The sequence below is a fragment of the Hypanus sabinus genome, chromosome 6, assembly GCF_030144855.1.
Source record: "Hypanus sabinus isolate sHypSab1 chromosome 6, sHypSab1.hap1, whole genome shotgun sequence".
Taxonomy (NCBI): domain Eukaryota; kingdom Metazoa; phylum Chordata; class Chondrichthyes; order Myliobatiformes; family Dasyatidae; genus Hypanus; species Hypanus sabinus.
Window position 1 is genome coordinate 82099659 of NC_082711.1, and position 26862 is coordinate 82126520.

The 26862-nt window shown below is 38.4% G+C and overlaps 2 protein-coding genes across 4 annotated transcripts in view; one reads left to right on the plus strand and one right to left on the minus strand.

Moving 5' to 3' along the window:
• Positions 1 to 13293, minus strand: part of erp44 (endoplasmic reticulum protein 44) — an 83576-nt gene extending 70283 nt beyond the window's left edge. Inside the window, exon 1 of the mRNA XM_059972511.1 lies at positions 13133 to 13293. Within this exon, the coding sequence (XP_059828494.1) occupies positions 13133 to 13192 (60 nt within the window). The 5' untranslated portion in view covers positions 13193 to 13293. The remainder of the gene's footprint in view (positions 1 to 13132) is intronic.
• A 109-nt stretch (positions 13294 to 13402) lies between these two features.
• Positions 13403 to 26862, plus strand: part of invs (inversin) — a 243103-nt gene continuing 229643 nt past the window's right edge. For all 3 annotated transcript variants that reach the window (XM_059972498.1, XM_059972499.1, XM_059972502.1), the window contains exon 1: positions 13403 to 13494. The gene's annotated coding sequence lies outside the window, so the exon portion shown is untranslated. The remainder of the gene's footprint in view (positions 13495 to 26862) is intronic.

Below are 26862 nucleotides of genomic sequence, written 5' to 3' on the forward strand. Positions count from 1 at the left end.
ACCATGCAGCTAGAGATATACAAGTAGCAAAGTAGCAAAGCAATTTCAAACCCAAGTCAAAAAAAATTACAGAATTCATTAAGCAAAATTTGAAAGTGAATTTCATTTCTTGGTGGCAAGTCAAGGAAAACAGGGAGGCTGACTGTGGCCCACCATGATATACAACTCTAAGCGTTATTTGCCTCCTTCTCAAAAGCACTGCTAACTCTCTTTGGTTATCCATCCTATTAAAATGTTGACATGGTAAAATGTCCCAAATGTTTTAACGAATAGTAATAAGAAACTTTTGTTTACATAACACATTTAAAAAATACAGTATAAAAGAAAAAGATGCCCAGATTCCAGCTACTTGTTCTGTCTTAAGTATGGAGAAAATATGAAAAGTAGCCCCAAGATTAATTCTGGGGATTTTACTGTGTCTGATATGCATTAATCAGATACAAGTAGCTACTGCTAAAATATACCAATGTTTAGGAGTGCTTGACAGTAAACTCAAAAGCTAATGCACAGTAGTACCAATAATTAAAAATCAAGTTTAATTTTAAAAAGTACTTAGCATGAAGAAATAAAATAGTGAGTGATGACAAACCAGATTTGGAAGGTTCTTTTCAACACAAGAATCTTACCATTAACTGTATACTGTCCTTTTACATTTCCTCTCCCAAAGTGCAAAACTCACATTTGGCTGGGATAAAGATCCATCTGCAATTTCTCCACCCATACCTAGTTAACTGATATCCTAATGTGTCCTTCAGCAATCCACAACACCAATCCTTGTACCATCTGTGAACTTGCTAACCCACCCATCTACACTTGATTCCAGGTCATTTATACACATCACAAACAAATAGAGGTCCCAGTACAGATAAGGAGTGAAAATTCAGTATTCCTGTTTGATTTTCCAAAAGAATATTCAAAAGGAAAGGTGTCAGTGGACAGGTATGTAACCATGTATTATCAGGTTAAATGGAACTAAGAAACAGCTAGGTAAGACAACGTGAGCAGGGAATAGCCTCAAAGTGTTGACTTGTGGAGAGAAAATAAAATTTCCAAGGGAAATAAAATTATGTAGGCTATTTTAATCTGCCTGTTGATTTGACTAACAAAACTGGCAAGGGTATGTGGAAAAGGAATATGTGGAGAACAATACAGACCGTTTTTTAAAAGAACACCGTATTACATTAATTACATTGTAATAGTCAACCAGATTTGATCAGGTAAATGAGTTTGGATTAATAAGAGGTTAATGATTCTCTATACAAGAGATCACATACAGTTTGAAGACAAACTTTGGTGTAAAATTGGTGTCCATAACCTAAACAAAGGCAATCATAAAAGGTATGAAGGAAGGGTCAGAAGGTAAAATAGGCTAAAGATTCTACAGTTGTGTTGTGCAGAGCAACCTGACTGCTTGCTTCAACTGGTATGGAAGGGGCTGTAAACTCAGCTAACACCATCCGCACACAAGCCTCTCCGCCATCAAGGAAATCTTCCAAAGGCAGTGCCTCAAGAAGGTGACATCCATCATTACGGACCCTCACACCTGTGGCATGGCCTCTTCTGATTACCACCACCAATGAGGTGGTGCAGGAATGTGAAACAAACAACATTTTAGGAGCAGCTTCTGCTCGGTCAGACTTCTGAATGGTCCATGGACACTACCCTGCTATCCCTCTGTCTCACTAGTTATTGTAACTGATACTAAATTGTTATGACTACTGCACTGCTATCACAAAACAACAAATTTCACAACTTATGTCAGGAACATCAAATCTGATTCTACATAGAAAGTGGCAGAAATTTAAGCAGCCATTCTCTATTTATCAGCTGAAACATGCAAACCAGAAAATGACTCAATGTGAAAGAAATCAGACGTCAAGGTAGTAGAGGAAAACATTAAATAAAAACTAACACATATGAAATGGTAAATATAGTAGCAGTAGACTTGAGAACTGGAAACTTTAAGAATTAACAACGGGGGGGGGGGGGGAGAAGAAAGAAAGATGAATAGTGTACCGACCATAACATCAAAAACAGGAAGTGCTTTGTTGGATATATAAATTTGGAGTGCAGGACTAAAGAATTGATGAGAAACAAAGAAAATGGCAGATAATTCAAATTAATATTTTGCATCAGTTTTCAGTTGACGATACTACAAACTACCCTTAGGAAAACAGATGAAACATGAGAAGGTCTTGTGGCAATCACCATCATGTGGTACAAAGTATTAGAAAAAAGGCAGGCAGATTATCAGGACCCTATGACTGTGGAGATGGATGGTATTTTTTCAAAACTCAGTTCTAGGAAGGCAGTAGTGATTTGGAAAATTGCAAATCTCTTCCTTGTTCAAGGGAGGCAAAATGTTAGAAAGTTTTGGCCAATTAACATTGGCTGTTGGCAAGATGCTGGAGTCTATAATTAAGAAACTAACAGCTCATCACTTAAAGGCAATTACAATCAAAGCAAGTCAACATGATTCAATGAAAAGATCAGGTATGACAAATAAAGAGTTTAATAATATAACCAGATAACAGAGGAAGGATCATTTGGATTTCTGGAAGGCAAACTGAAGATTGGTTACATCATGGAATTCAGAATAAATGGGCATTTCAAGAAAGATGTAATTAGTGCCCAAGGATTAGTTCGTGGTTCTCAAATTATATTTTTACATAATTATTTGGAGGGGACAATACAAGGCGTTTACATTCACTAATGGTGCAATTTTTAAATATTGTAACCTAGTATATCTGTTTTGCTCTGTACAGCTACAATAAAACAACAAATTTCACTATGTACATCAATGATAATAAAACTGATGCAGATATTATTACAATTGTTGATGAAGTTCATTGTCATTTGACTAACATATATACATCCAAACAAAATAGCATTCCTCTGGACCGCAGTCCACCCACACAACATACATTATATGCAGCACAAACCAAAATGTAATACAAGTTAATAAAATATAATTCATAATGCCATTGACATGAAATGAAAAATGGTTGAGCTGTGCCTTCCTGAAGTCCACAATCATCTCTTTTGTATTGCCCACGTTGAGACTCCGGTTGTTCTTGCTGTATGCTGACTCATCATTGTTGCTGATGAGACCAACCATCATTGTATCATCAGTGAACTTGATGAATCGGGTTGAGCTGGAACTAGCAGTACAGATACGAGTCAGCAGTGTGAACAGCAGTGGGTTGAGCACACAACCCTTTGGGGGGCACCAGTGCTCAGCATGATGGAGCTTGAGACGTTGCTGCCAACTCTGACTGACTGGAGTCTTTTCATCAAGAAATCCAAGGTCCAGGTACAGAAAAGACAATATATCCACCAGCCTAATGAGGGATGAGGGATGAGTTAATGAACAACATCCTAGCAATGAGGCATTTTCTAGGACAGATGAAGTAGCGGGCTGAGGCTATTGCATCATCAGTGGACTGGTTTGAGCCTTAGGCGAACTGGAAAAGGTCCAGTGCAGCTTGGAAGGTGGGATTTTAAATGACCAATTACCTGCTGCTCGAAGCACTTCATGAATGTTGAAGTCAATGCTACTAGGCAGAAATTGTTTAGGCCAGTTACCGTTGCTCTCTTGGGCACCAGAATGACGGTGCCTCCCTTGAAACCTATAGGGGCAGTGGACTGCTTCAAAGAGATATTAAGGATGTTCATTAAGACCTTTCTAAGCTAGGTCGTACAGTCCCTCAGCACCTGACTGGATACATGTCATAAGAGTGAAAGCTTGTTCTCTGCAAAGCAGACAGCCAACTGGTACTAAAATTCAAAGCAGCCCAGGCTGCTTCACTGGAATGCCTGGAACCCTGGACACAGAGGGCTGACGAACAGAAGGGTGCCTTGCAGACTGGGCTTCAGAAAAAAATTAGAGGAAGTTAGAGAATCAGTGAGGGAACAATCCCTTTGGAATACAAAATTATATTTGGTACTGATGATACTTGGTGGGCATTGGAAACTGAAGCATATGACAACCTCTAACAAGTCAAGGTGGTGTAGCACTGCCAGGGAAGTGAATGAGGAAAAGCATTAGGGTCAACATGCAGCCTTGCTTAAAGGCCTGCACTGAAATAGGGTCCATTGTGAACCCTATGGTTTGGGTCAACGCTTGTATGTCACATAGTAAATACAAGATGAGGTTCTGCTGTACCCTAATCCAGTACATGGACTACCTACAGGCAGCATCAAGGCATTAAAAAGATAGTGTTGATATTGTCTCCAAAAACAATCCAGATCTACTTGCAGTGTCAACATTTCAGTATTAACTACCTACTTAGTCTTTCTAGACTGCAGTGTAATTCCTTGCTCACATGAAGCTGACGATAATAAATACAAAAAGTACAAAAAATGGTGCAAAATGGAGTGGTGCGAAAAGAAATGCCGATGGCGAGGTTACTGCATTTGCATGGCTAACTCCAGCCTCCAGAAACACACACGACATCACAACAGATTTCTAGGTAGATGGGGAAAAATGAAGATTCAAAGATTTTCACCAAGCTTCTTTCAAGAGCAACATCCCAGCATGGTCTAAGTACAGAAGCAGCAATAGGATATCACTGATAACTTCAAGCTTTGGATCAGTAATACAGTACAGGAATAAACTCTTCATCCAAGCTGCCCATACCAACTATGGTGCCCACCTAAGCAGTCTCAATTGTGCAACAAAAATATTTAAAAATTCATTATATTCTTACACGAGCATCCTAGCAAACTGCATGGTATAGAAACAGCACTGTAGTGGACAAGAAGCTCTACAATGGGAAATCAAAACGGCCCAATGCATCACCGGCACCAGCCTACCCACCATCAAGGACATGTATAAAGAAAGTTAACTGAAAAAAGGCCAGCAACATCCTGAATGATCTTACCCACCCTGCTCATGGACTATTTGTCCTACTCCCATTAGGGAGGAGGCTACATAGCATCCATGCCAGGACCACCAGACTCAAAAACAGTTACTTGTTACTTTCCCCAGGTTGTAAGGCTGATCAACATCTCCACCCTCAAACCCAAACCACCCCCCCCACCCCACCTGTCAATTCCTGTCAGACACCATATGTACAGACACTTGTGTCTAACAACACTCAAAGTATACAAGCTGTGTGTTTATATTTAGTGCTTTTATTATTGTGTTCCTTTTTATGCTGCATCAAATCAAGAATAATAATTATTTCATTCTCTTTTACACTTGTGCACTGGAAAGGACATTAAAACAATCTTGAATCTTTTCTGATTCAGCAGTACCAGGTATTCGTAAACAAAGTAAGTACCATACATGTATTGAGGTCACAAGAAATCACTTCATTAGAGTTGTAAAGCATACAATACAGAAAGACAAATGATTAATGAAGTAGTAATATAGAAAATAAATCATCCACTTAATGAGCTGATCTGCACAATGCCAGAGGGGAAGGACAGATCTGACAGCTTCTCATGCAGCCTTTTCTCCAGATCTCTTTCTTGACCCCTTGTCCCCATCACCAATTCTTAGCAACAGCACGAGTTCTGACCCAGCCAAAGATACCTGCCTCACAAAAAATTGCCCCTTTTTATACCCTTCAAGACTCCTTTTTATTTCTCGCAATCTTTAGATATACACAACTCAAAATTAGAGACAGCAGGTGCGCAAGGGAATAAACATACTTCACCGGTATCTAATCTTAACTATGTGCATTCAAAGTAGAGACAAAATATTGGTTAATAAGGGGCAAAACAAGCCATGACACATTCCAAACTAATACCATTTTGTCTTTCAAACTTCCATTTTATTTTAGCATATACAAAGGAGGAATCACATTTAACTCTCTCCTTACAAGTTGCCATCATGACTTGTATCCCTCTAAGCCAGGGATCCACAGACCCCTTAGTTAAAGGCATAAAAAATGGTGATACCCCTGTTTGAAACTTTCATTATCCATGAAGTTAAATGCCATTGTATCTCAACTACCTTCTCTGGCAACTCGTTCCATTTACACAGGACCCTCTGCATGAAAATGCCCATGAAGTCCCTTTCAATTTTTCTCCTTTCACCCTTAAAGCAATGCCTTGTACTTTAAGTCCTTTTCCCTGGGAAAGGGACTGCTTTCACCCTTTGCCTGTTATAAATTTGTATTCCTCTATCAAGTCACCCTTCAATATTCTAAATGTCATAGAATAAACTCCAAGCCTGTCCAACCTCTCTTATAAAGGGGTTGGAAAAAGCCATTGACTACCAAGCATCTCAATTATGTCTGTTTTTCCTCTTACTAAGCCAACAAAAACTTTGCAGAATCAGGATATTATTCAATAAATATTTGATAAGAAACTGAACATAACATGAACAAAACTAATTCTGACAATTCTGCAGGGATTGTTATTGATGAAATAGCTGAAGGCTGTTGAAATTTACAAAGATGTTGCCAAGTCTGGAGGACCTGGGTTATAGGGAAAGATTGAATAGGTTAGAACCGTATTCTTTAGAATGTAGAAAATTGAGAGGAGATTTGATAGAGGTATACAGAATTATGAGAGGTATAAATAAGGTAAATACAGAAGGCTTTTTCCCACTGAGGTTGTGTGTGACTACAACCAGAGGTCATGGGTTAAGGGTGAGAAGTTTAGAGGAACAAGAGGGAAATTTTCTTCCCTCAGAGGGTCGCGAGAGAGTGGAGCAAGCTGCCAGCATAAGTTGTGCATGCAAGCTGGATTTCAATGTTTGAGAAGTTTGGATAGCTGCATGGATAGTACAAATATGAAGGGCAATGGTCCCAGTGTAGGTCGATGAGAGTAGGCAGTTTAAACTGTTTTGATATGAACTGGATTGTTATGCTTCACTATGACTAGAACAGTTGATGAATGCATGGAAGCCAGGATGAAAAATAAGATTATATTAAAATGGAGTATCAGCACATTATTTTATTTTTAGGTATGACATTCAAGCAAAATTTGTAAACAGGCATATTTCATAAAATGCAAGATGATTGGAAACAATGAAAAATGACCAGATAGGTGCTGATATTAATAATGTTATTAATTTTGGCAAAATACCTTTAAATGCTATTTATTCATGGGAATACCCTTACCATTTAGTATGTTCATAATATGCACATTCAATGGCAAGGAGTCAATGTAGCTGTTGTTCAAATACAGAAACATTAATGTGGAGAGCATGCAAAATTACAATTAAAGTGAAAAGATAGTTATATTACACTAATATATTGCATAATGTAGCTATCTGAACCATTATACCTGACTGAAAAGATTTATTGACTTATTCCAATTGAAACTCTCTTCTGCAAAGCTATAATCCTTTTTTGAAAAGCTATAATCCTATCTGGGCTAACTTTTTCCCCATGGAATGGTTTAATTAAAGCTCAAACAGAAATTAACGTTTTTCCTTACTACAGCAGCTCAATATAATCGAAAAACTCCAGCATTTCGTTTCCCCTCTCATACATTCATCAGATTTCTTTTTGTTTGGAAAAAGAATCCAAGTTCTTTTCTCTCTTCAAAATTACATTCTTATCCTTGATATAACAGGATATCATTAATTCTCCCCAAAATTATCAGCTAATTTCTCAAATTTTCAGACAGTAGTAATCTACCCAACATATTACCCTACAGTCATCTTTCAGACTCTTCTAACCCTCTAGAATTCACAAGGTATAATCAAGTTGTCCACAAAATAATGAAGCTGTTTCCTTTTAGTGAATATCCAAATATCACTAGCACATGGACACAAAATGAAAGTGAAAGTAAAGAATATGAACTAGGGGAAGGGTGGCCAAATATCACACAGTTTGCTATTTCTATCTTTTATTCAGCTATATATATGTACCAGTTTCCTTCAATATCATACAACTTAATCAATATGCCTTACACAAAACTTAGCATGCACCAAATGTCTTTCATAGCAGAACCACTGTGCCATTAGAGATTCCCATTAAATTTAACACATCTTCCCATTTACAATCCTATTACTCCATGGCCTTTATTAGGTCAGACCAACCATATGTTCCTAATCCCACTGCAACAGAAGTTCAAACAATAGATCTTAAAACTGTAGTGGTACTGTCAAAAATAGGTAGATCACCATTTTTCAGAACACCAAGTTCTAACATAAAACCGTATTCACAGACAGTTTCTACCAACTTGGTAAGGTTAATTTACATATGGGTGCTGAAGCTTATGATAAAGTCAATCTTAGCTCACTCAGCACATCTGGTAAAATTTAGGATCATAGCCCAACTTGGAAAGTTAAATCCAAATCTGGTACTGGTACTCAACTGCAACAAGTTACCACTGTACCATCAGGAATGCTGTTTTCCACAAGTTACATCCAAATCCCCTTTTAGCCAAATGTTGAAGATCTTTTGAGACTACTGTCAAGTCTTCTCCAAGGTACATTCATCAATGTCACAATTTTTTTTGTTGTTTGCAATTCAAAGGTTAAGCTGATAATTCTCTGCACCACAATATTTGTTACTTCATTGAATGAAAATTGCCATTTTTTCCTGATCAACGTAAAATACTTGCTTTCTACAAAAAGCAAATGATAAAAAAGTAGACAAGGGAAAAAAGTACAAATGTGGGTCACAAAGAGAGGCACAAGATGAGGCATTGTTTTAAGGTTTCAGAGGTGCAAGGAATTACATTTGGATGGCAAAATAACAGAGTGGACCAGAATGCTAAAATAGTATAGAAGTATAGTTTAACCTTTGAAAGCAGCCAGAGCTAGGAAGAAAATGGTGAAATTTTAGAAGTTCCTGCATCATAGCAAGGGATCTTGTTATGGATTTTATTTTTTTTAAATCCTCTGATTTACTATAGTTGTCTTAAGAGTTTCCTTGCAGCTTCCTTTTTGATTAATCTACATTTATCATCCATTTGTTGCATGGATACATTTTCCAATAATTGCATTTACCTTGGCCCCAAGGTGTACATTATTTCACTCAAGATCATCTACATTGTTTGCGATATAGTTCCTCCAGTCATTTGACACATCAGGATTACAGGCTGATTTATTTCTTTACTTCTTTACACTTTGTTCCATTGTTGATTGAGTGAAAGTTAACTGTATATATTAACATTCAATGAGATAGATTGCCCATGAAAATCATAAACAAACATAACTATTCAATAATTACCTTGCACATGATTGAGTTAAATACAAAGTATTTCTGAAAATTTTTTAGTTTGAACTTGCATTATGCTGTTTTGATAGTTAATTTCTAAATTTGAAATGACAGCAAGAAGGATTGCAACAAGTTCCAGGAGGACATTAACAAACCGGAAAAAATACAAAATTATTTATAGATGAACACGTGATAGAAAAATAGAGGAGGTATTTATTTTTGTAGGTGCAAGGGATAGTACAAAAGCAAATCATTTAGTTCTGTCATGTATATGGGGGAAAAAGGAAGTTCTGCTAAACCTATCAGCCATTAAGCAACACATTTCGCCACATCACTAGATAAAATAGTACATTAGAGAAGGGAAAGAGTGCAGTTCGGATATACAAGGATGATTCAAGAAATGCAGGGGTCTACAAACAAGAACAAATAAAAAAGCTAAGGAGTGACTTAGAGATAGTTCAAATGACAAAAGATTTGGATAGAATGGATGCAAACAGTACATTTCCATTCTCCAGGGAAAGCACTGCCAGAAGTTATTCATCCCAAATTGTATTAGTGACTTAATAATCTTTGGCTCAATACATCCTTTTGCTTGATTACCAGCATCCAGTAAGGACAGATATTTGCACCTCCAATTCCAAGATTATCTCAATACAAATGCCCCAAAAAACTGAATTCACCTCTTACTTTACTCCCTGAATAAAAAGAGTGGCCAGATTCTGCTCACTCCATTTATAGGTTTGCAGATGATATTACAATACTGGGGCAAATCCTAAATGATGATGAGGTGAAATACAGAAAAGAGACAAAGATAAGTAACATTGTCATGATAACAACCTTTCTTGCAATGCCAGCAAAATAAAAGAGCTGGTTATTGACTAAATATTCTACAGAATAGAAACAAGTATTTTGGCCCAACTCATCCATGCTGACTGTTGTCCAGTGAGCTATTCCCATTTTCCCATAATTGCCCCATAGCTCTCAAACTCCTCTTACCCATGTGCTTACCCAGATAGCTTTTAAATGTTGATAATGTGCTCCCCTCAACCACAATTTCTTCCAGCTCATTCTAACACACACCACTCTGTCAAGAAGCTGTTCTTGATGTCAAACCCATGTCCACAGCACCCCCTCCCTGGGGAAAAGACCACGTGCTTTCACCCTGCCTATGCCCCTCATGATATACCTCACTCTCAATCTCTACGTTCCAGAGAATAAAGTCCTAGTCTATTCAACCTCTCCTTGTAACTCAGCCCCCCACGCCCCCAAAGTTCAGGAAGGGAACAGTGCACACTGTTGTTTATATCAATGGCACTGAGATGGAAATGGTTGAAAGTTTCAAGTTCCCAGAAGTAAATATCACAAATAGCTTGTCCTCACTACAAACACCAGAGCAAAGAAAGCAGACCAGCATCACTAACCACTACTTCCTCAAGAAGCTAAAGGAATTCAGCATGAAACTTCAACCCACACAATTTTTTATAGATGCAACATAGAAGGCATCCAATGCATCATGGCTTGATAGGTAACTGCTCTGCCCGAAACTGCAAGATCCTGCAGAAAATAGTGGATACAGCTTGGCACATCAAGATATCCAGCCTCCCCTCAATGATCTGTCTGTACTTCTGAATGCCCTGGTAAAGCAAAAATACTCAAAGACCCCACTGACCCCATTCTCTCTTGCCTCCTCTCCAATCAGGCGGAAGATAGAAATGCCTGAATGCATATTCAACCAGGCCAAAGGACAGCTTCAATGCCACCAATGAGATTATTGAATGGTCCCCATGTACAATAAGATTGACTCTTCAACTCAAGCTACTTTGTCATAGCTTTGCACCTTTTTGGCATTTCAAGTGCTCATCTCAATTCTCATTGCTTCTACTACTCACTCACTGGAAGTCTAGGATGTGGGATGTTGGAGTATTTGTCAATGCTAACTAATCGACAAAACGAACTAGACAAACCATTAAGAAATGAAGAACAGAGCTAGTGAAGGAGTGGTGGGAAGAAAATGTATTGAGATAAAATGGCACAGCCAATGCCTCAAAACTCCAGCAAGCCAGGGTCAATCCTGGCCATTGTTATATGGAGTTTACATGTTCTCCTTAGGACTGCATGGGTTTCTCTAGATGGTCTGATTTCCTCCCACATCCCAAAGATGTGTACTTTAACCGGACATCACAAATTGTCTCCAGTGTTAAAAGGGTAGTTGAATCCAAGGAAAGTTGATGGGAATGTGTGAGAATTAAAATCATGTAAAAGGGGAACTTACTGGCTGGTGTGGACTCACGCTGGCCAGAAGACTGGTTTCTGTGCTTTATGACCCCAGGTTCTGGATCAAAGTCTCCAACTACTATTTGCCTTTTGCCAAGCAAGACGTGAGCCTATAGAGTTCTGTCCAACCAATTTCAACTATGCCAATTTTTCTTTGAGGACTTCTTGACATTTTATTCAATCAAATGCTAGATGAATTTCAGCAACAGTTAATTCCAGGTGAGCTCTGCTATTAATCTGCTGCCTTTGTGTACAAAGCTTAAATCAAGTAGTCCTGACAAAACACAAGTTAATCAGAGACAGTTCAGCTCAGCACACGAAAAGCAGCCGTCTCTTCTTGTCCTCTGGATACATTTTGCACCTCAGAAAAGCAACGAGCATAATCAAAGACTCCACCCACACTAGGCAGAAGTTACCAATGCCTGAAAGCTTGCATCATCAGCCACAAGAAGTTTATAAGTGCTATAAGAATATCAAATGCCTCACTAGATGGATTCTTGATCTCATCCTGGCTTTGCTGATTATTGGCTCCCAGCACTTTCTCTGAAACTGACAGTTACTCTGCACTGTTATTGCTCTTCCTTTATACTACCTCAATGCAGCTGTGCATGCAAAACAAAGTTTTCACTGTACAGGAAATGATTAAAAGAATTAACATGTCACTTTCAGAAGGTTAGGAGTTTGATAAAACAGCTGCTGGTCATGTTTTCCAGTATCTTCGGGGGGGGGGGGAATTATCTTTGCAAATCGTCAACGTATGTTTGGGTAGCAATGTTCAAGTCAAACTGGAAGAGCATTTTAATATCCACAACTCTAATCTACACCACTGAAAATTATTCACCTCAGTTCTATTTCATGTATCAATTGCTTTACACCTCCAACAGCAAGCCTCCATGCTACTGGAATTATTTTCATGGTGCTTCTATGTTTTCGTATTACATTGCACGTAACACTTAGAACAGGATGTTGTGACGACCTTTTAACCTATCTAACTTCCCTGTGAGCAACACACATTTTCGCCAAGTCTTCTAATTTCATCTTTGCCCTTTAGTTCCATATCCTTCTCTGCCTAAGCAGTTCTCACTACGATTCGTTGCGTGTTATATAAATTCGGTTACCATTATTTTCAAAAAGAGGTCGATAGATTTCTACATAATTAATGCAATGAGGGGCTTTATGCCGAATGACTAGCCTCTGTTCTCTTTTCTTAAGTGATTAACTAGGATTGAACAAAACAAAAAAAATCACATCACTTCAATAAAGTCTGCAGAGTAACTTGCATGTGGCACAAGTAAACTCCATACCTAACGAACATTGCCCGTTTCCGGGTGCCAGGACTAACATAATCAGCCTATGAAAAACGGACACAACAACCGTCCAGCCTAACCGCAGGAGTTCCGGGATAGATTCAAGCCGACAGATGGAAGTAGGTAATGGTTGGCTTTACTTGAGTAAACGGTAACACGAACTTTAAATTGTTAAAACCCCCATTCACGTCCCCTGAAATACCACAGACGGTGCACTTCACCAGTGTTGAGACCTCCAGAGGCACGGCAAGTGCCAAGGCCAGCCATCCGATAAAACTGAGAACAGAATGTGTACTCCAGTGTGAGTACCTGCTCTCAGCGCGGAGGCCATGACAGAGCCTCGGCATTCAGTCTGCGCCCACTGCGGCGGCTTCGAGTTCAGGCAACCGAACCGAAAGATCCAAAACGACTGTGGAAACTCACCAGTAGTAGAAGGATGTACCTAATGGAGTAACTGTGTAGCAGAGCAGCTGGAAACGTCATGGTATCCGTGCCGGTGAACTGACCGCGCTCTACACGGCTGCAGCGCTCTACCGATCAGCCGGAACCAGAACCTCACCGACAGGCGGGTGGGGGAAAAAAGCGGCGCAAAGCGCTTCCTGTTTGCATGCTGGGACTTGTAGTTCAGGTGGCTGATTCATCGGTAGTTCTGAAGTAATGGCTGTAGTAAGACTACATGTACCAGAACGTAGCGCGCGGCCTGCAGCGGAAGTGGGGGAAAATTGTTGCTGAGAAAATTAGAGCTTTAATTTACAGCTGCAATTGTGATGTCGGAAAGTAACCTAGTGAGTTGATTTCCTTAATTCGGACACTGTGTGTGACCCTTGTCTGTATTGTCGTATGAATGAAGAAAAGGAAGCTCAAAGTTGTAAAGTTATCTTCAAGTATTTTTCCCTGGGCCTTTTGCTTTATGTAAACAACGACACACCAATACAAAATAATGGTCAGCGTGGAATTATGGCACTTTGTTGTTTTATTTCTAAATGAAAATAATTTGTCATTTATATTGATATTATTGACTAAATCCTGTTTTAAAATATTTGCTGCGGAGTTGTTTTGTGTTTGCAATAGCTCGCTATAAAAACAACGAAAGGCATGTTCGTTTCATTGAAGAGTAACGTTTGCAAGTATAGTGGTGCCGAAATAGGGAATATCTTGCAGATACCATAATAATTTATTAGGTTTGGGGGGGGGGGGGGGAGGACTTTCGTTTTAAAGTCTCCTATTGGGACGAGGACCTGGGGCCCCAAATTAAACTGGTGATGAGTCATCTTAAATCATCGCATTGTTTATGGAGAAGATATTCCAGTGATACTTTTGCATATTTTATCTTTTGGAATATGGGCAATCCTACCAAGATATCACATGATAGACCAGAACTGCTCTGTCTCCAGCAATATCCTGGAAAATCTTTTTTGCCTCCTGCTAAGCTATCAAAACATTTGTACAGTGTGGTACCTAACCAGTTATTTACAAATTTGTACCATAATCTCTGCTGTTATATTCTATTCCTCTGGTTATTGAAGCTATGTGTCCTGCGTGCCTTCTTAACCACCATATTAATCTGTGTTGTTACCTTCAGGGTTCCCTAGACTCTTGTAACATGGTCCCCACTATTTCTCAATACTCTCTGGGGCCTCACCATTTTTTTTTGAATTATTTGCCTTAGCAGGTCTCTCAAAGTTCATCACTTCTTACTTCCAGGGTTAAACATGATCTGCCAATGTTCTGTCTATTCGGTCAACTGATCAATATTAGTCTGTGACTTTGGATTACTGTACTATCCTCACTGTGAGTAACACCCCTACTTTTTGTGTCATGTGCAAGCTTAATAATCATACTTCCTAAAACTTTAACCTGAGATTGGTGCTGTGACCTTCCCTGTCTGTAGTGTACATTAACAATATGGTCAAGGTTTTAGGAAGTATGACCTGGATGGTGTTGAGTTAGTGTGGTAGATGGTCTTATCCAGGCTTCTGGAGAATATTATATGCTTTTGAGCCTTGTCAGCAGTAGAAAGGCTTCGAGTGTCAGGAGTAGCATTGCTTCCTTCTGCCCAACTGCTGACCTGCTCTTGCAGAGTCAGTACTTATAACATTCATCTATTTGGCTTTATGGTAATTGGACCCTCTCAGCCAGACACTTGACAATGGTGGTGCCAATAAATTTCCGTATTGGGTTATTAGAAAATATCTAGGTGGGTATGGTTTGGGAGTTTTAGAGCACACACATGACTTGGTCTTTACCTGTCTAAACCTGGCTTTTGTTGCATGCTTCAGCTATCAAAGAGTTATGAATGGAGTTGAACATTGTGCAATCATCAGCAAACATTCCTGCTTTTGACTGAGAAGCATCCACATTTCCTTATTCGGTAAAATGAAATGTATTAGCTCAGCAAGATCTGCACTTTTCTGTCCCAGGCAAAAATTCCTAGATGGGACACTGGGGAGTGCCTTAGGGCAGCAGGCCTGGTTCAGTTTGATTTATTCCACACAATCATGGCTCTCTGGTTAGATTTCAAAGATTTGCAAATCTCTGGAAGAAATTTTTTCTGTAGGTTCAATGGGCAACTCTTCATTCGGAGAACATTCTTGTAATTGATCACTCTTGGAACAGAGTAAGTGTTCTCATTTTCATTTTCCCAAGCATGAACAGTCTTTCTCAAACTTCATAACTTGTCATAAACTTGTCTTTCTCAATAACATCATCCCTCATTCATTTAAAAGGAGTATAGACTTAATCTGATGCATTTTCTCCTAAAAAAAAACTCATCCTGCACATTTCCTGCACTGTTACAAGACACTCCTAAAATCAGGAAAGGAAAACTATACATTGTACTCCAGATGTGCACTCACTAAAGTCTTGTACACTATTAGTCAAATTCCCTGCTTTTGTATTCCTTCCCCCAGCATCAAAGGCCAACACCTTTTTTGCCTTGTTAATTACCTGCCATATCTGCGTGCTAATGTTGTGAAGCGTGTTTGAGGGCGCCAAGGTCTCTCTGAATATCAGCATTTAATAGCTTCCACATCATTTGAATAATAATTTGAATTTTTGTTTTTCCTAGCAAAGTACATAGCCTCAAATGTCATGCTGACCTGTTTGTCATCTCTTATGTGTTTCCCTTTTACAGGATCTTTGTTCCTACTCACAATTTGCTGTATTTGTGTTGTCAGTAAACTTTGAAATGATATGCTCAATCCCTTTGTGTTATTGATGTATATGTAGCAGGGTCAAGCACTCTGCTGGTTACAGTGTTCCAACTTGAATTTATTTCCTTCATTTAACCAGTTCTTGTATTATATTACCCCCAATCCCAATCCTTTGACTTTAGAAATTTGGTTCACTAATTTTTCCCCCTGTTAAATATAGTCTCCAGCATAGCCTATTAGATTTGCCAAACATAAAATCATTTTGACTTTGTTTAATCATATTAGTTTTCCAGCATTTTCCCAATCATGGGGACATTGGGGAAATGCTGGAAAACTGTAATATCATGTATCTACTCTTTGCAGCCCCTTCAGAAACCATATAATGTTGCAAGGGACTTGCCAGCCTTTGCTGCCGCTAGTTTGTCTACTTCTGCAGTGATATTGATTGTTTTAAGTTTCTTCATCCCTTTTGGCATTATTTTAATATTAATTTACTCAATCTCAATTTCTGAGCAACCTTTGGGTTTCCTTTCTATATACTTATAGTAGTTCTTACTCTCTTTAGTTCTTAGTGGTTTATTTTGTACTTTTCCTTCTTTAATCTCTTTAAATCTTAGTAATCTTTATTCTGAAAATTCTCCTAATCCCTGGACCTATCACTGCTTTTCATAACTTATAATCCTTTCTCTTGAATCTAATATCATTCTTGCCTTAGCCATGTGCATCCCATTCCTCATAGCTTTCAGTCTCTTAATGATATGTATTTTGGAAAACAAAATATATTATTAAATTATCTTCTATTTCTTTTTTACCATCAATTTATCAGTTCACTTTGATAATTTCTCCCTGTATAATAACACTATGCAGATACTTATGTTTAATATCTTGGTTCGGTTGCAACATGGCATTGCATCAAATGTGAAATTCTTTTTTTTTGTAATTTATTTTTTTATTGAAGTTCATCATCAAACAAGCATTTCCACAAGATGTATTTCAGACATTGTACATATATATCATATAATCATATATATCACAAAATCTCCACAAAGTATTTATCTGGGGTATACACTTATAGAAAAGAGTGGAAAGAAAAAAACAAGCAAAAGGAAAGAACTATGTACAAGTAGGGAGTGATCTTTTTTTTACAACAGATTCATTGATTTGTGAGAATAAAATCAGGCCGATGAGGCATTATGTAGTTAAACCATTTTTCCCAGTATGAATCAAATTGTTCCAGCTTATGGTTAACAGATGCTGTTATCTTCTCCATTTTGTAAATGTCCATTGTAACTTCCATCCATGTATTTAAAGTTGGGCTCTCCTGTAATAACGATTTGCTAGTAAGAGTCTTTTTACCAGCCGCCTGCAGTATATTCATTAAATATTTATCTCTTTTCAACCATTCTTGAGGTATATATCCAAAATATATGGTCTTACTCTCGAAGGGTATTTTACATTTAAAGATGCCTTGTAGGGCATTGTGTATCCCCCTCCAATTGTTTTTGATAACAGGGCAGTCCCAAAAAATATGATAATTTTCATTTTGATTTCCACAATTTCTCCAGCAAACGGAGGTTACTATCATAATGGGATTTCTGAGAGGGTGTAATAAAATATCTTATCAAGTTTTTCCATCCAAACTCCCTCCATTTCTGAGAACTGGTACACTTCTATTGATATCTCCATATTGTTGTCCATTCTTCCTCAGATATAATTATCCCTCCTTCCTTCTCCCATTTTGTTTTAATGTATGAAGTCGAATGTGTTTTAAGATTTGACAACTCCTTATACATGCTTGAAATGATTCTTCTACCATTATCTAAATTATATGCTTTTCTAAAGAGCTCTATCAAGCATATACTTGCCTTGGTTACATTTTTAAGTGTCTTGTTAACATATTGTTGCATCTGTAAATACCGATAAAAGTCTTGTTTTTCTAATGTGTTTCCCTTTAAGCATTTCAAAACTGAACAGTGTTCCTTCTTTCATTATGTTGCAAAGAACTGTTCTTCCTTTAGCTGTCCAGTTCTTAAATTTAGCATCCAATTTATTTGGTGTAAAATCCGAGTCATGTGCACACCATTTAAGAATTGCAGTATCTCCCTCTAGATTATATTCTTTTATAGTAGTTTTCCATATTTTAAGAGTCAATTTCACCCATGGGTTATCAATAGTATTTATGTACCTTTGCAGGTTGTTATCAGCCAAAATTGCTTGTATGGGGATGGGAAGTACCCGCTCCTCAATGTTTTTCCATTGAGCGTCATATGATGGGTTGCACCAACATAACACAGCTCTCAACTGTGCTGCAGAATAATAATCTCTAAAAGCAGGTAGGCCCCATCCCCACTTTTCCTTTGCTAATTACAAAGTTTTGAGATGAACTCTAGGCTTTTTACCCTGCCAAATATACCTTGATAGCATCTTGTTCCATTCATTGAATTGATTTTGATTAATCTCTATTGGTAGGGTCAGAAAGAGATATAACAGTCTGGGCAGTATATTCATTTTAATAGACTCAATCCTTGAACTGAGACTGAAAAAAGGAATCGGGTTCCATCTTGCCACATCTAACTTAATTTTTTTTATATAAAGGCTGATAATTACATTCTGATAAATTTGCCAAATCTTTTGGCATAATGATGCCCAAATATTTGAAAGACTCTGCGTGCCATGCCCAGGGGTATCGACTTTCAATTTCTCTTGGTGGGCTATAGTAATATGAAAGTAATTGGGTTTTATCTATGTTGATCTTGTATCCTGATAATTGACCATATTGTTCAAAGGATTGCATCAATTTAGGTAAAGAGTATGTTGGCTGCCCTAGATAGATCAAAGTGTCATCCGCATGACTAGCCAATTTATGCTCTGTCCCTTTAATATTAATTCCCCTGATACCTTCATTTTGTCTGATGTATTAAGCTAATGGTTTCAGATATAGCACGAAGAGTAGTGGTGACCATGCACAGCTCTGTCTCATGCCCCTTTCTAGGGTAAGACTATTTGATAAATATCCATTGATTTTAATCCTAGCAGTAGGATTGTCATATGGTGTCTGTATAGTTTTAATAATTGTGTCTTGGAAACCAAATCTATGTAAAACTCTGTAAAGAAAATTCCAATTAACCAAATCAAATGCTTTTTCAGCGTCCACGCTTATCACTATTGCTTTGATTTTTTTTTTGTATATGATCCATAATGTGAAGTGTCCTTCGTATATTGTCTTGAGTCTGGCATTGTCGTATAAAACCTGTCTGATTATTACGTATCAGTATGGGTAGAAACTCCTCTAATCGTTTGGCCATGATGGAGGTAAATAACATATAATCTACATTTAGACCAATAGCCGTTCTTAATGACCCGCATTCCATTTTATCCTTGCCTTCTTTCAGTATAGCTGAGATTATCGCTTCCTTCGAACTGGGTGGCATTTGAGAGCCCAGTTCATTGTGGGGAGTAGAACAGGAATTAACTCATTTTTAAATTCTTTGTAGCACTGCCATATACCCATCTGATCCTGGTGACTTGCTTAATTTAAGCCTACTAATTGCAGCTTTTAATTCAACTTCAGTTATGTCACCAGTCATCGTTCTATTTTGTTCTTTGCTTAAAGTGGGTAACTCTAGAGAATTCAAGAAGGTGTCAATTTGGGTTATGCTTCCCCCGGAACTTTGGAATATAGAGTTGTGTAAAACACTTCAAAAGCTTCTTGAATTTCACTTAGCTTATTTTTTGTTTATCATTTTCGTTCTTGGGTCCCTAATTCTATGAATTGTATTTTCTGCTATCTTTTTTTTCAGTTTCCACACCAGTATTTTCATAGATTTCGATCCACTTTCATAATATCTCTGTTTCAAAAACATTAAGTCTTTCCTGATTTCTTGCGTAGCCAAATTATTTATTTCATTCCTAATTCTTTTAATTTCCCCTAATGTATCCTGTGCCAAATTCCATTTGTGTTTTTTCTCTAGTTCCTTCGGCCTATTTTGTAATTCCTCTAATGTTTTATTCCTTATTTTTTTCTTACATGAAGATAATGCTATAATTTTCCCTCTTAAGTCCGCCTTCAGAGTATCCCATAAAATGGGAGGTGAAACCTCTCCATTATTAAATTCTAAGTAGAGACCAATTTCTTTTTTAATTTGTTCTTTAAAGTACGGATCATTGAGTAGACTTGAATTTAGTTTCCAAATAGTATTCTTTGGTTGTAGGTCAAAATCAACAGATAAATATATAGGTGCATGGTCACTTACATCTATTGTCGCAATTCCACAGGTGCTTATTTTGTCTTTGTCTTTTCCAAATATTATGAAATAGTCTATTCTTGTATATACAAAATGGGGAGCAGAATAATGAGTGTAATCCCTTCTGTCAGGGAAAAGATCCCTCCATATATCAATTAAACCAACATCCTCAAAAAGTGTATTAACTTTCTTATGTAAAGATTTTGTTTCATAGGCTTTTCTATTGGAAGAGTGTAAGTTTGGTTGTAATTGTGAATTTAAGTCTCCCCCATATATCATGAGACCTGCTGTTTCCATTACCATAATATCAGTAATTTTCTGAAAAAAACCAATATCACTTCCGGGGGGTGCGTATATATTCAATAGAGTAACTGAATTGCCGTCTATATTCCCCCTTACCAGAATATATCTGCCCTCTTTATCTCCCATTTCAAATACTTTTTCAAAATTTAGCTTACTTGAGATAAGAATAGCAACTCCTCTCCTGTGTCCTGATTTATATGAGGAGAAAAACAGATTAGTGAAGCGCATTCTCTTTAGTTTTTTTATGCTCATTATCACTTAAATGAGTTTCTACATGGGCTTGTTCTTTTTTTCATTTTGGATAAAATTCTCTTACGTTTGATAGCATTTAATAGCCCATTTACATTAAAAGAAATGAATTTTACCTTGTCCTTAGCCATCTGTATTTATCTGTCAATGTATCATTGAAATTAGAATAAAACTTAATCGATCTACTCTCTGAACAAATATGAACCAAGAAATGCAAATAACAACAAAAATGGCAATGAACGTGTGATTCCAAGGCTGAGGTCTGTAGTAGATGACCCTGGGTTGAGCGAGAGGAAATGTCTATCTGTGGGGAATAACCTCTCTTACCTGTGAGTTGAGGGCCCCCAGTGCAGTATTCATAAAAGTCAGTGAACAAATCCATTACACAGAAAAGATTTCCCTGTGTACTCCTATATATAATACACACACACACACACACACACACACACACACACACACACACACACACACACACACACACACACATATGCACACATATGTATATTCTAATTTTGGTGGGAAAAAGGAGTAAGTGAGCAAATAAAGAATAACGACTAAGTAATATAAAATCCACATTATAATAAGTATTTCTCGAGATAGGTATACCACCATGTACTTTTGCTTCTGTTTAACTTCTCAACATTTTTAAAGTTAGCCAAACCTTATGGCTGTTCTGAAGGGGGTGAGGACTGTGTTTGGGAAACTCCCAGTCTCTTCCTGATATATTTCTCTTGGCCTCCTCCCGTCTCTTGTCTCCTCGATTCTCGCATTATTTCCCAAGTGGAGCGGGATAATTCTTCAGTCATGCTTTCCCTTGTTTTGGTCATGCTGATGGGCAACCTTCTGGCCTTCATGTCTGTAGTCGCCTCTTCCACTGTCTGGTACAACCACGTCCCGTTGTCATAAAACACTTGAAGTTTAGCAGGGTACGGAGTTTGAAATCTAATCTTATTTTGCTTTAGTACTCGCTTTACTTCAGAGTATTCTTTGCGTTTCTGGAGGACTGCGGGGGGGGGTAATCTTGGTCGAAATATATTAATTTATCCTCTAAAAATGCTCTTCTTGCCCCAGGCCCTTCATAGAATCTCCACCTTGGTGCTGTACCGAAGGAATCTAATTATTATTGGGCGTGGCTTTCTATCCTGGGTAGGTTTTGGGACTAACGTGCAATGGCCTCTTTCGACTTCCAGCTTCATAGCCAGGGGCAGATCCAGCACGTCCCGCAGTAACTTTTGGACAAACTCCGTCATAGACGAGCCCTCTGCTCCTTCAGGAAGGTTGTAGATTCGGATATTTTTCCACCATGATCTTCCCTCCAGGTCAAGCAGTTTACCTTCTTGGTGATGTATTATTTTTATTGTCTTGCTCAGTATCCGTTCCACGTTTTGAACGCGATCTTCCACCTTCTCAATTCGAGTCTCTGCCACCGCTATTTTTTGATTAACACTGGCGAGCTCTGACTTAATATCACAGAGCTGTTGCTCTCTTTCTTTCTGGAACTCCCTGATCTCTTTCAGGATTTTGAAGATATTCACTGCTTTGTCTGAACGAGGCCCAGCAGCCACCTTGCTAGCACGCAGTCGAGTAGGAGAGCCGCTCGCTGCATTCCTCTCAGATGCAGTGTCGCTTTTTTTATTTCCATTTCTTTTCCCCATTCTTGCCCCTCTTTTTAGTTCAAATATTTTTCAAAAAATATTATATTTGATGGTTTAACAGGGCTTAATACGCGTTTTTCCGGAGGAGCTAGTGACTTAAGCTGCCATTCTCAATGATGTCACCGGAAACCCCTCAAATGTAAAATTCTATCATGATATTTTACACCTGCTTCACCTGATTGCACTATGCAATTTGATGGCTTCTCAATTCCCTAGTAGCCATACATGAACTAGGAGATCCACTCACTGTTGAAGACTAGTACTGTAGCATTCAAATTGAGTACCTCTATATTTATATAACTATATATATATTTATATAGAGTTACTATATATATATAAAAAATTGAGAAACACCTCTGTAAATCCTTAAGGGATGCCAAGAGATAATACCAGTCCAAAATTGAATCTCAGACCAGCTATGAGTTGTGGTAGGGATTCATGATATAAGAGAGTACAAAATGGTGAGCCAACATCACTAGCAGCAACACATCCTGTCCTGATGACCTTAGTGCATTCTACACATGTTGGAACAGAAGGGGTTTGAAATATCACCAACTGCCTTGATAGTCTCCAATGCACTTGAACCCACAGTTGCTGTTGCAGAAGTGAGCTATGTCTTACAAGAGTGAGTCTGAGGAAAGCATCTGTCCTGGATCATGTCCTTGGCCGTGTACTTAGATCCTGAACAGATCAGTTAGCAGGGATTTCTAGCTTCCCCTATCTCAAGTCTGAAGGTTCCACTAGCTATCATCCTGGTTCCAAGGAAAACAAGATATTGTGCCTTAATGACTAATAAGTGGCTTTGACATCCACTATCATGAAAGTTTCGAAAGGCTGATTATAGCACACATTAACTTGAGCTTCCTACACAACATCAGTCCTCTGTATTTTCTACTGTGAATGTCACCTCCCTGATTCTATACTCATCTCCTAGAGCATCTAGACAGTAAAAACGCCCATGTTAGACTTCAGTTCATTGACTACAGCTCTTCTTTCAATACTATATTTCCAAGCAAACAAGTTTCCAAGCTCCTAGACCTGAAACTCAACACCTCCCTTTGCAATGGTTTCTTAAGTTCCTGACTAACAGAGTGCAATCAGTAAGGAAAGGCAGCAACATGTTCATCACATTAGCATTCAACATGGGTGCCCCATGAAGATGTGACCTCAGCCTCTACTCTACTTTTATATACTAAGTTAGTCTGGCCATATGCTGTTCCAACTCTGTCTATAGGTTTGTAGAGGTAATTGGCCAAATCTCAAATAATGCTGAGTGGAAGTACAGAAAGAGGTGGAGATTCCAGTGAACAGTGTCATGATACAATCTTTCTGTCAATGTCTGCAAGATGGGGCAGCGCATACACTCCTGTTTACATCAATGAAACTGAAGTTGAGAGGTCTGAGAGCTTCAAATTCCTGACTGAATGTCAACAGTAGCCTGTACTGGTCCAATCAAATTGACACCACGGCCTAGAAAACTCACCAACTTCCTTAGAAGGCAAAGATATTTGGCATATCCCCTCTAACTTCACGATTCACCACAGAAAGCATCTGATTTGCATGCATCAGTAGGTGTGGCAGCTGCTCTACCTGTGACTGCAGGAAACTGCAGTGAGTTTTCGGCACAGCTCAGCACATCATGGAAAATAGCCTCCCTTCCATGGACTCTGTCTCCAGTCCTTGCTGTTTCAGTAAAACAGCCAACATAATTAAAGACACCCTATTTTCTCTTCTGCCTTCTCTCAAGCAGAAGGTACAAAAGCCTGAAAGAAGGCTCAAGAACACCTATCCTGCTGGTAAAAGACTGTTGAATTATCTCCTACTGCAATAGGATGGGCTCACAGTCCACCTCATTATGGCCTTGCACCTTATTGTCTATATGCAATGCACTTTCCCTGTAACTGTAACACTTCATTCAGCTGTGTTATTGATCTACCCTTTACTACCTCAATGCACTGTTGTAATAAAATAATTTGTTTGGGTAGTGTGTATGTTTTTACTATTTGGGATGCAGGGTTTTCACTGTACCTTGATACATGTAACAATAGTAAACCCATTTACCAATTCTTCAGCAGTGATCAGCTCTGTAATCGGTTCCAAAATTGTCTGTTCCCTGGTTCTGCAAAAACTCTCTTGAATTCATTATCTGAACTCATCCTTGACAAGACCTCATTCTTAACTATGTTTGTTTATTTGATTATTCCTTTTAGTTAAGAATTATGACCCCTGATTACTGCATTACTTTGATTATAATCCCCAATTACTGCTTAGTTAAGATGTCACCAGTGATTTCCTTCTTTATTTCTCATATTTGCCTAAACTTCCTGATCTTCTGAGTCATTGTCGTTTCTCATCACTGTCCGAATGTTAAATTTATTATCAGTTATTCCACCTCTTTTTCTTCCCATCCCTTCAAAATGGCAAATCTCTATGGATATTTAGTTCCTTGCTTTGGACTTTGCAGCTACATCTCTGTAATGGGTTAGTTTATTCCTATTTATCTATATTTTTGTTTTTATTTCATTTGCCTTGTAACGAATGGTTTGTGCATTTGGATAAAGATGTTTAATTTTTGATTTGTCTACAATTTTCAGTTTTCCCTACTTTGTTCAATTTGCTTTTGTTCACTTATTTACTTCTCTTTCAAACACAATCCTGTAACCATTGAAAATCATCTCTGTGCTGCACTATTAGCTTTTTATCTGCACTTTGATTCCCTTCATCTGAATTGCTTTTCTGTTCGATGCATTCCTTGTAGCTCGAGTTGTTCAATTTGCCAGAGCACTGATTTCAGCTTGTTTCCAGTGAACCCTGTCTGAATGGAACAGTTTTCTCTTTTCCTAGTATTGGATGGTAGAGACCCATGAATTGAAACACCCTTCTCTCATGTTCTTTGAGCCTTGCTTTCAACTTATTGGCCCTATGTTGATTTGCATGTAGCTCCAGTAGTAATCCTGAGATTTTTTATTCACGATTTAAGATTGTTTATTGTCATTCTTCAGTACACGAGTGTAAAGGAGAATGAAATGATTGTTACTCTGGATCCTTTACACTTGAGTACTGAAACATAAAAAAGCACAATAAGCATAAAGATCACAATTTTTAAAAACCCACAATAAATATAACTATAAAAGTAATCCTATAAAACACAGTGTAGAAGTAACTGATTGTACATACATAGACTGATTGTATGTACATAAAGTGCTTCAGGATGATGCGATGGGTTAATAGGAGGAGGTATTGATCCAGCTTGATGGCTTGGGGAGAGTAATTGTATTTGAGTTCGTGGTCCTGACATAGATGCTGTGTAGCCACTTTCGTAATGGAAATGTGACAAACAGTTCATAAGCAGGGTCGGGGGGGGGGGGGGAATCCTACAAGATATTGCTGGCCTTTATCTGATGCCTTACTGTATTTATGTCCTTGATGGCAGAGAAGCCGGTGCTTTGGGCAGTTTCAACTACCCGCTGTAGAGCCCTTCTCCTCTATTGCAATCCTCTTTGTTGGAATCCCACAGTAGTGTCTCTTTCTCAGTTGGATCACACCACTGGGGAGAGATCTGCATCTCCAATTTGTCGAATATTTGGGGATGATGAGAGCAAGGTAGTTGACGTAATCTACATAAGTTTCCATAAGGTTTTTAACCAGGTCCCATGTGAAAGATTGGTATGAAAGATAGAGCCCATATCAAAATTGGCTAGGTAATAAGAGGCAGAGGGTGATAGTGGAGGGTTTTTGGGAGTTGTTCTTGAACAGTTGTTATATGATAGGGATTAGTGCTTGGGCCTTTGCTAGTAGGAAGATCTTCAGTATTGAGGAACAGAGGAACCTTGTATAAATTTGATACTTCATGAAGGTGACACACAGATTGATAAGTTGGTTAAAATGCATAATGGATGCAGGTATATAAAATATGACAGCAGAGAGGTTACAGTACAATGATATAATTGCAGCACACACAATGCTGGGGGAACACAGCAACTCGGGCAGCATTGATGATGAGCAATAAACAGTCGACATGTCAAGCTTAGACTGTTCATAAGGACTGAAAGGGAGGGAGGCAGAAACCAGAAAAGGAAGGCATACGAGGTGGCTGGTGAAAGGCGAGAGACCAGGTGAGCAAGAAGGTGGGTGAGGGAGGGTAGATGAAATCAGAATCTGGGAGGGGATTAGTAGAAGAGGCAAAGGGCTTGAAGAAAAAGGGATCTAATAGGAGAGGATGGTGAACCATGGAAGAAAGGCACAGGAGGTGATCCAGGTGATGGACAGATAAGGAACAGAGAAGAGAAGCCCTTTTAAGCCATTTGTTTCTTCTACCTATCCCTCCCAGCTTCTTACTTTACCCACCTTCCCCCACTCACCAACATTCCCCCTCACCTGGTCCCACTATCACTTACCAGCTTGTATCCCTTCTCTTCCCCTCCTTGTTTCCTTTCTGGTCCAAATGAAGACCAAAACATCACCTGTTTGTTTCCCTCCATATATGCTGCCTGATTTGTTGAGCTCCCCCCAGCACCGTGCTAGTGTTTCTCAAGATTTCCAGCATCGAC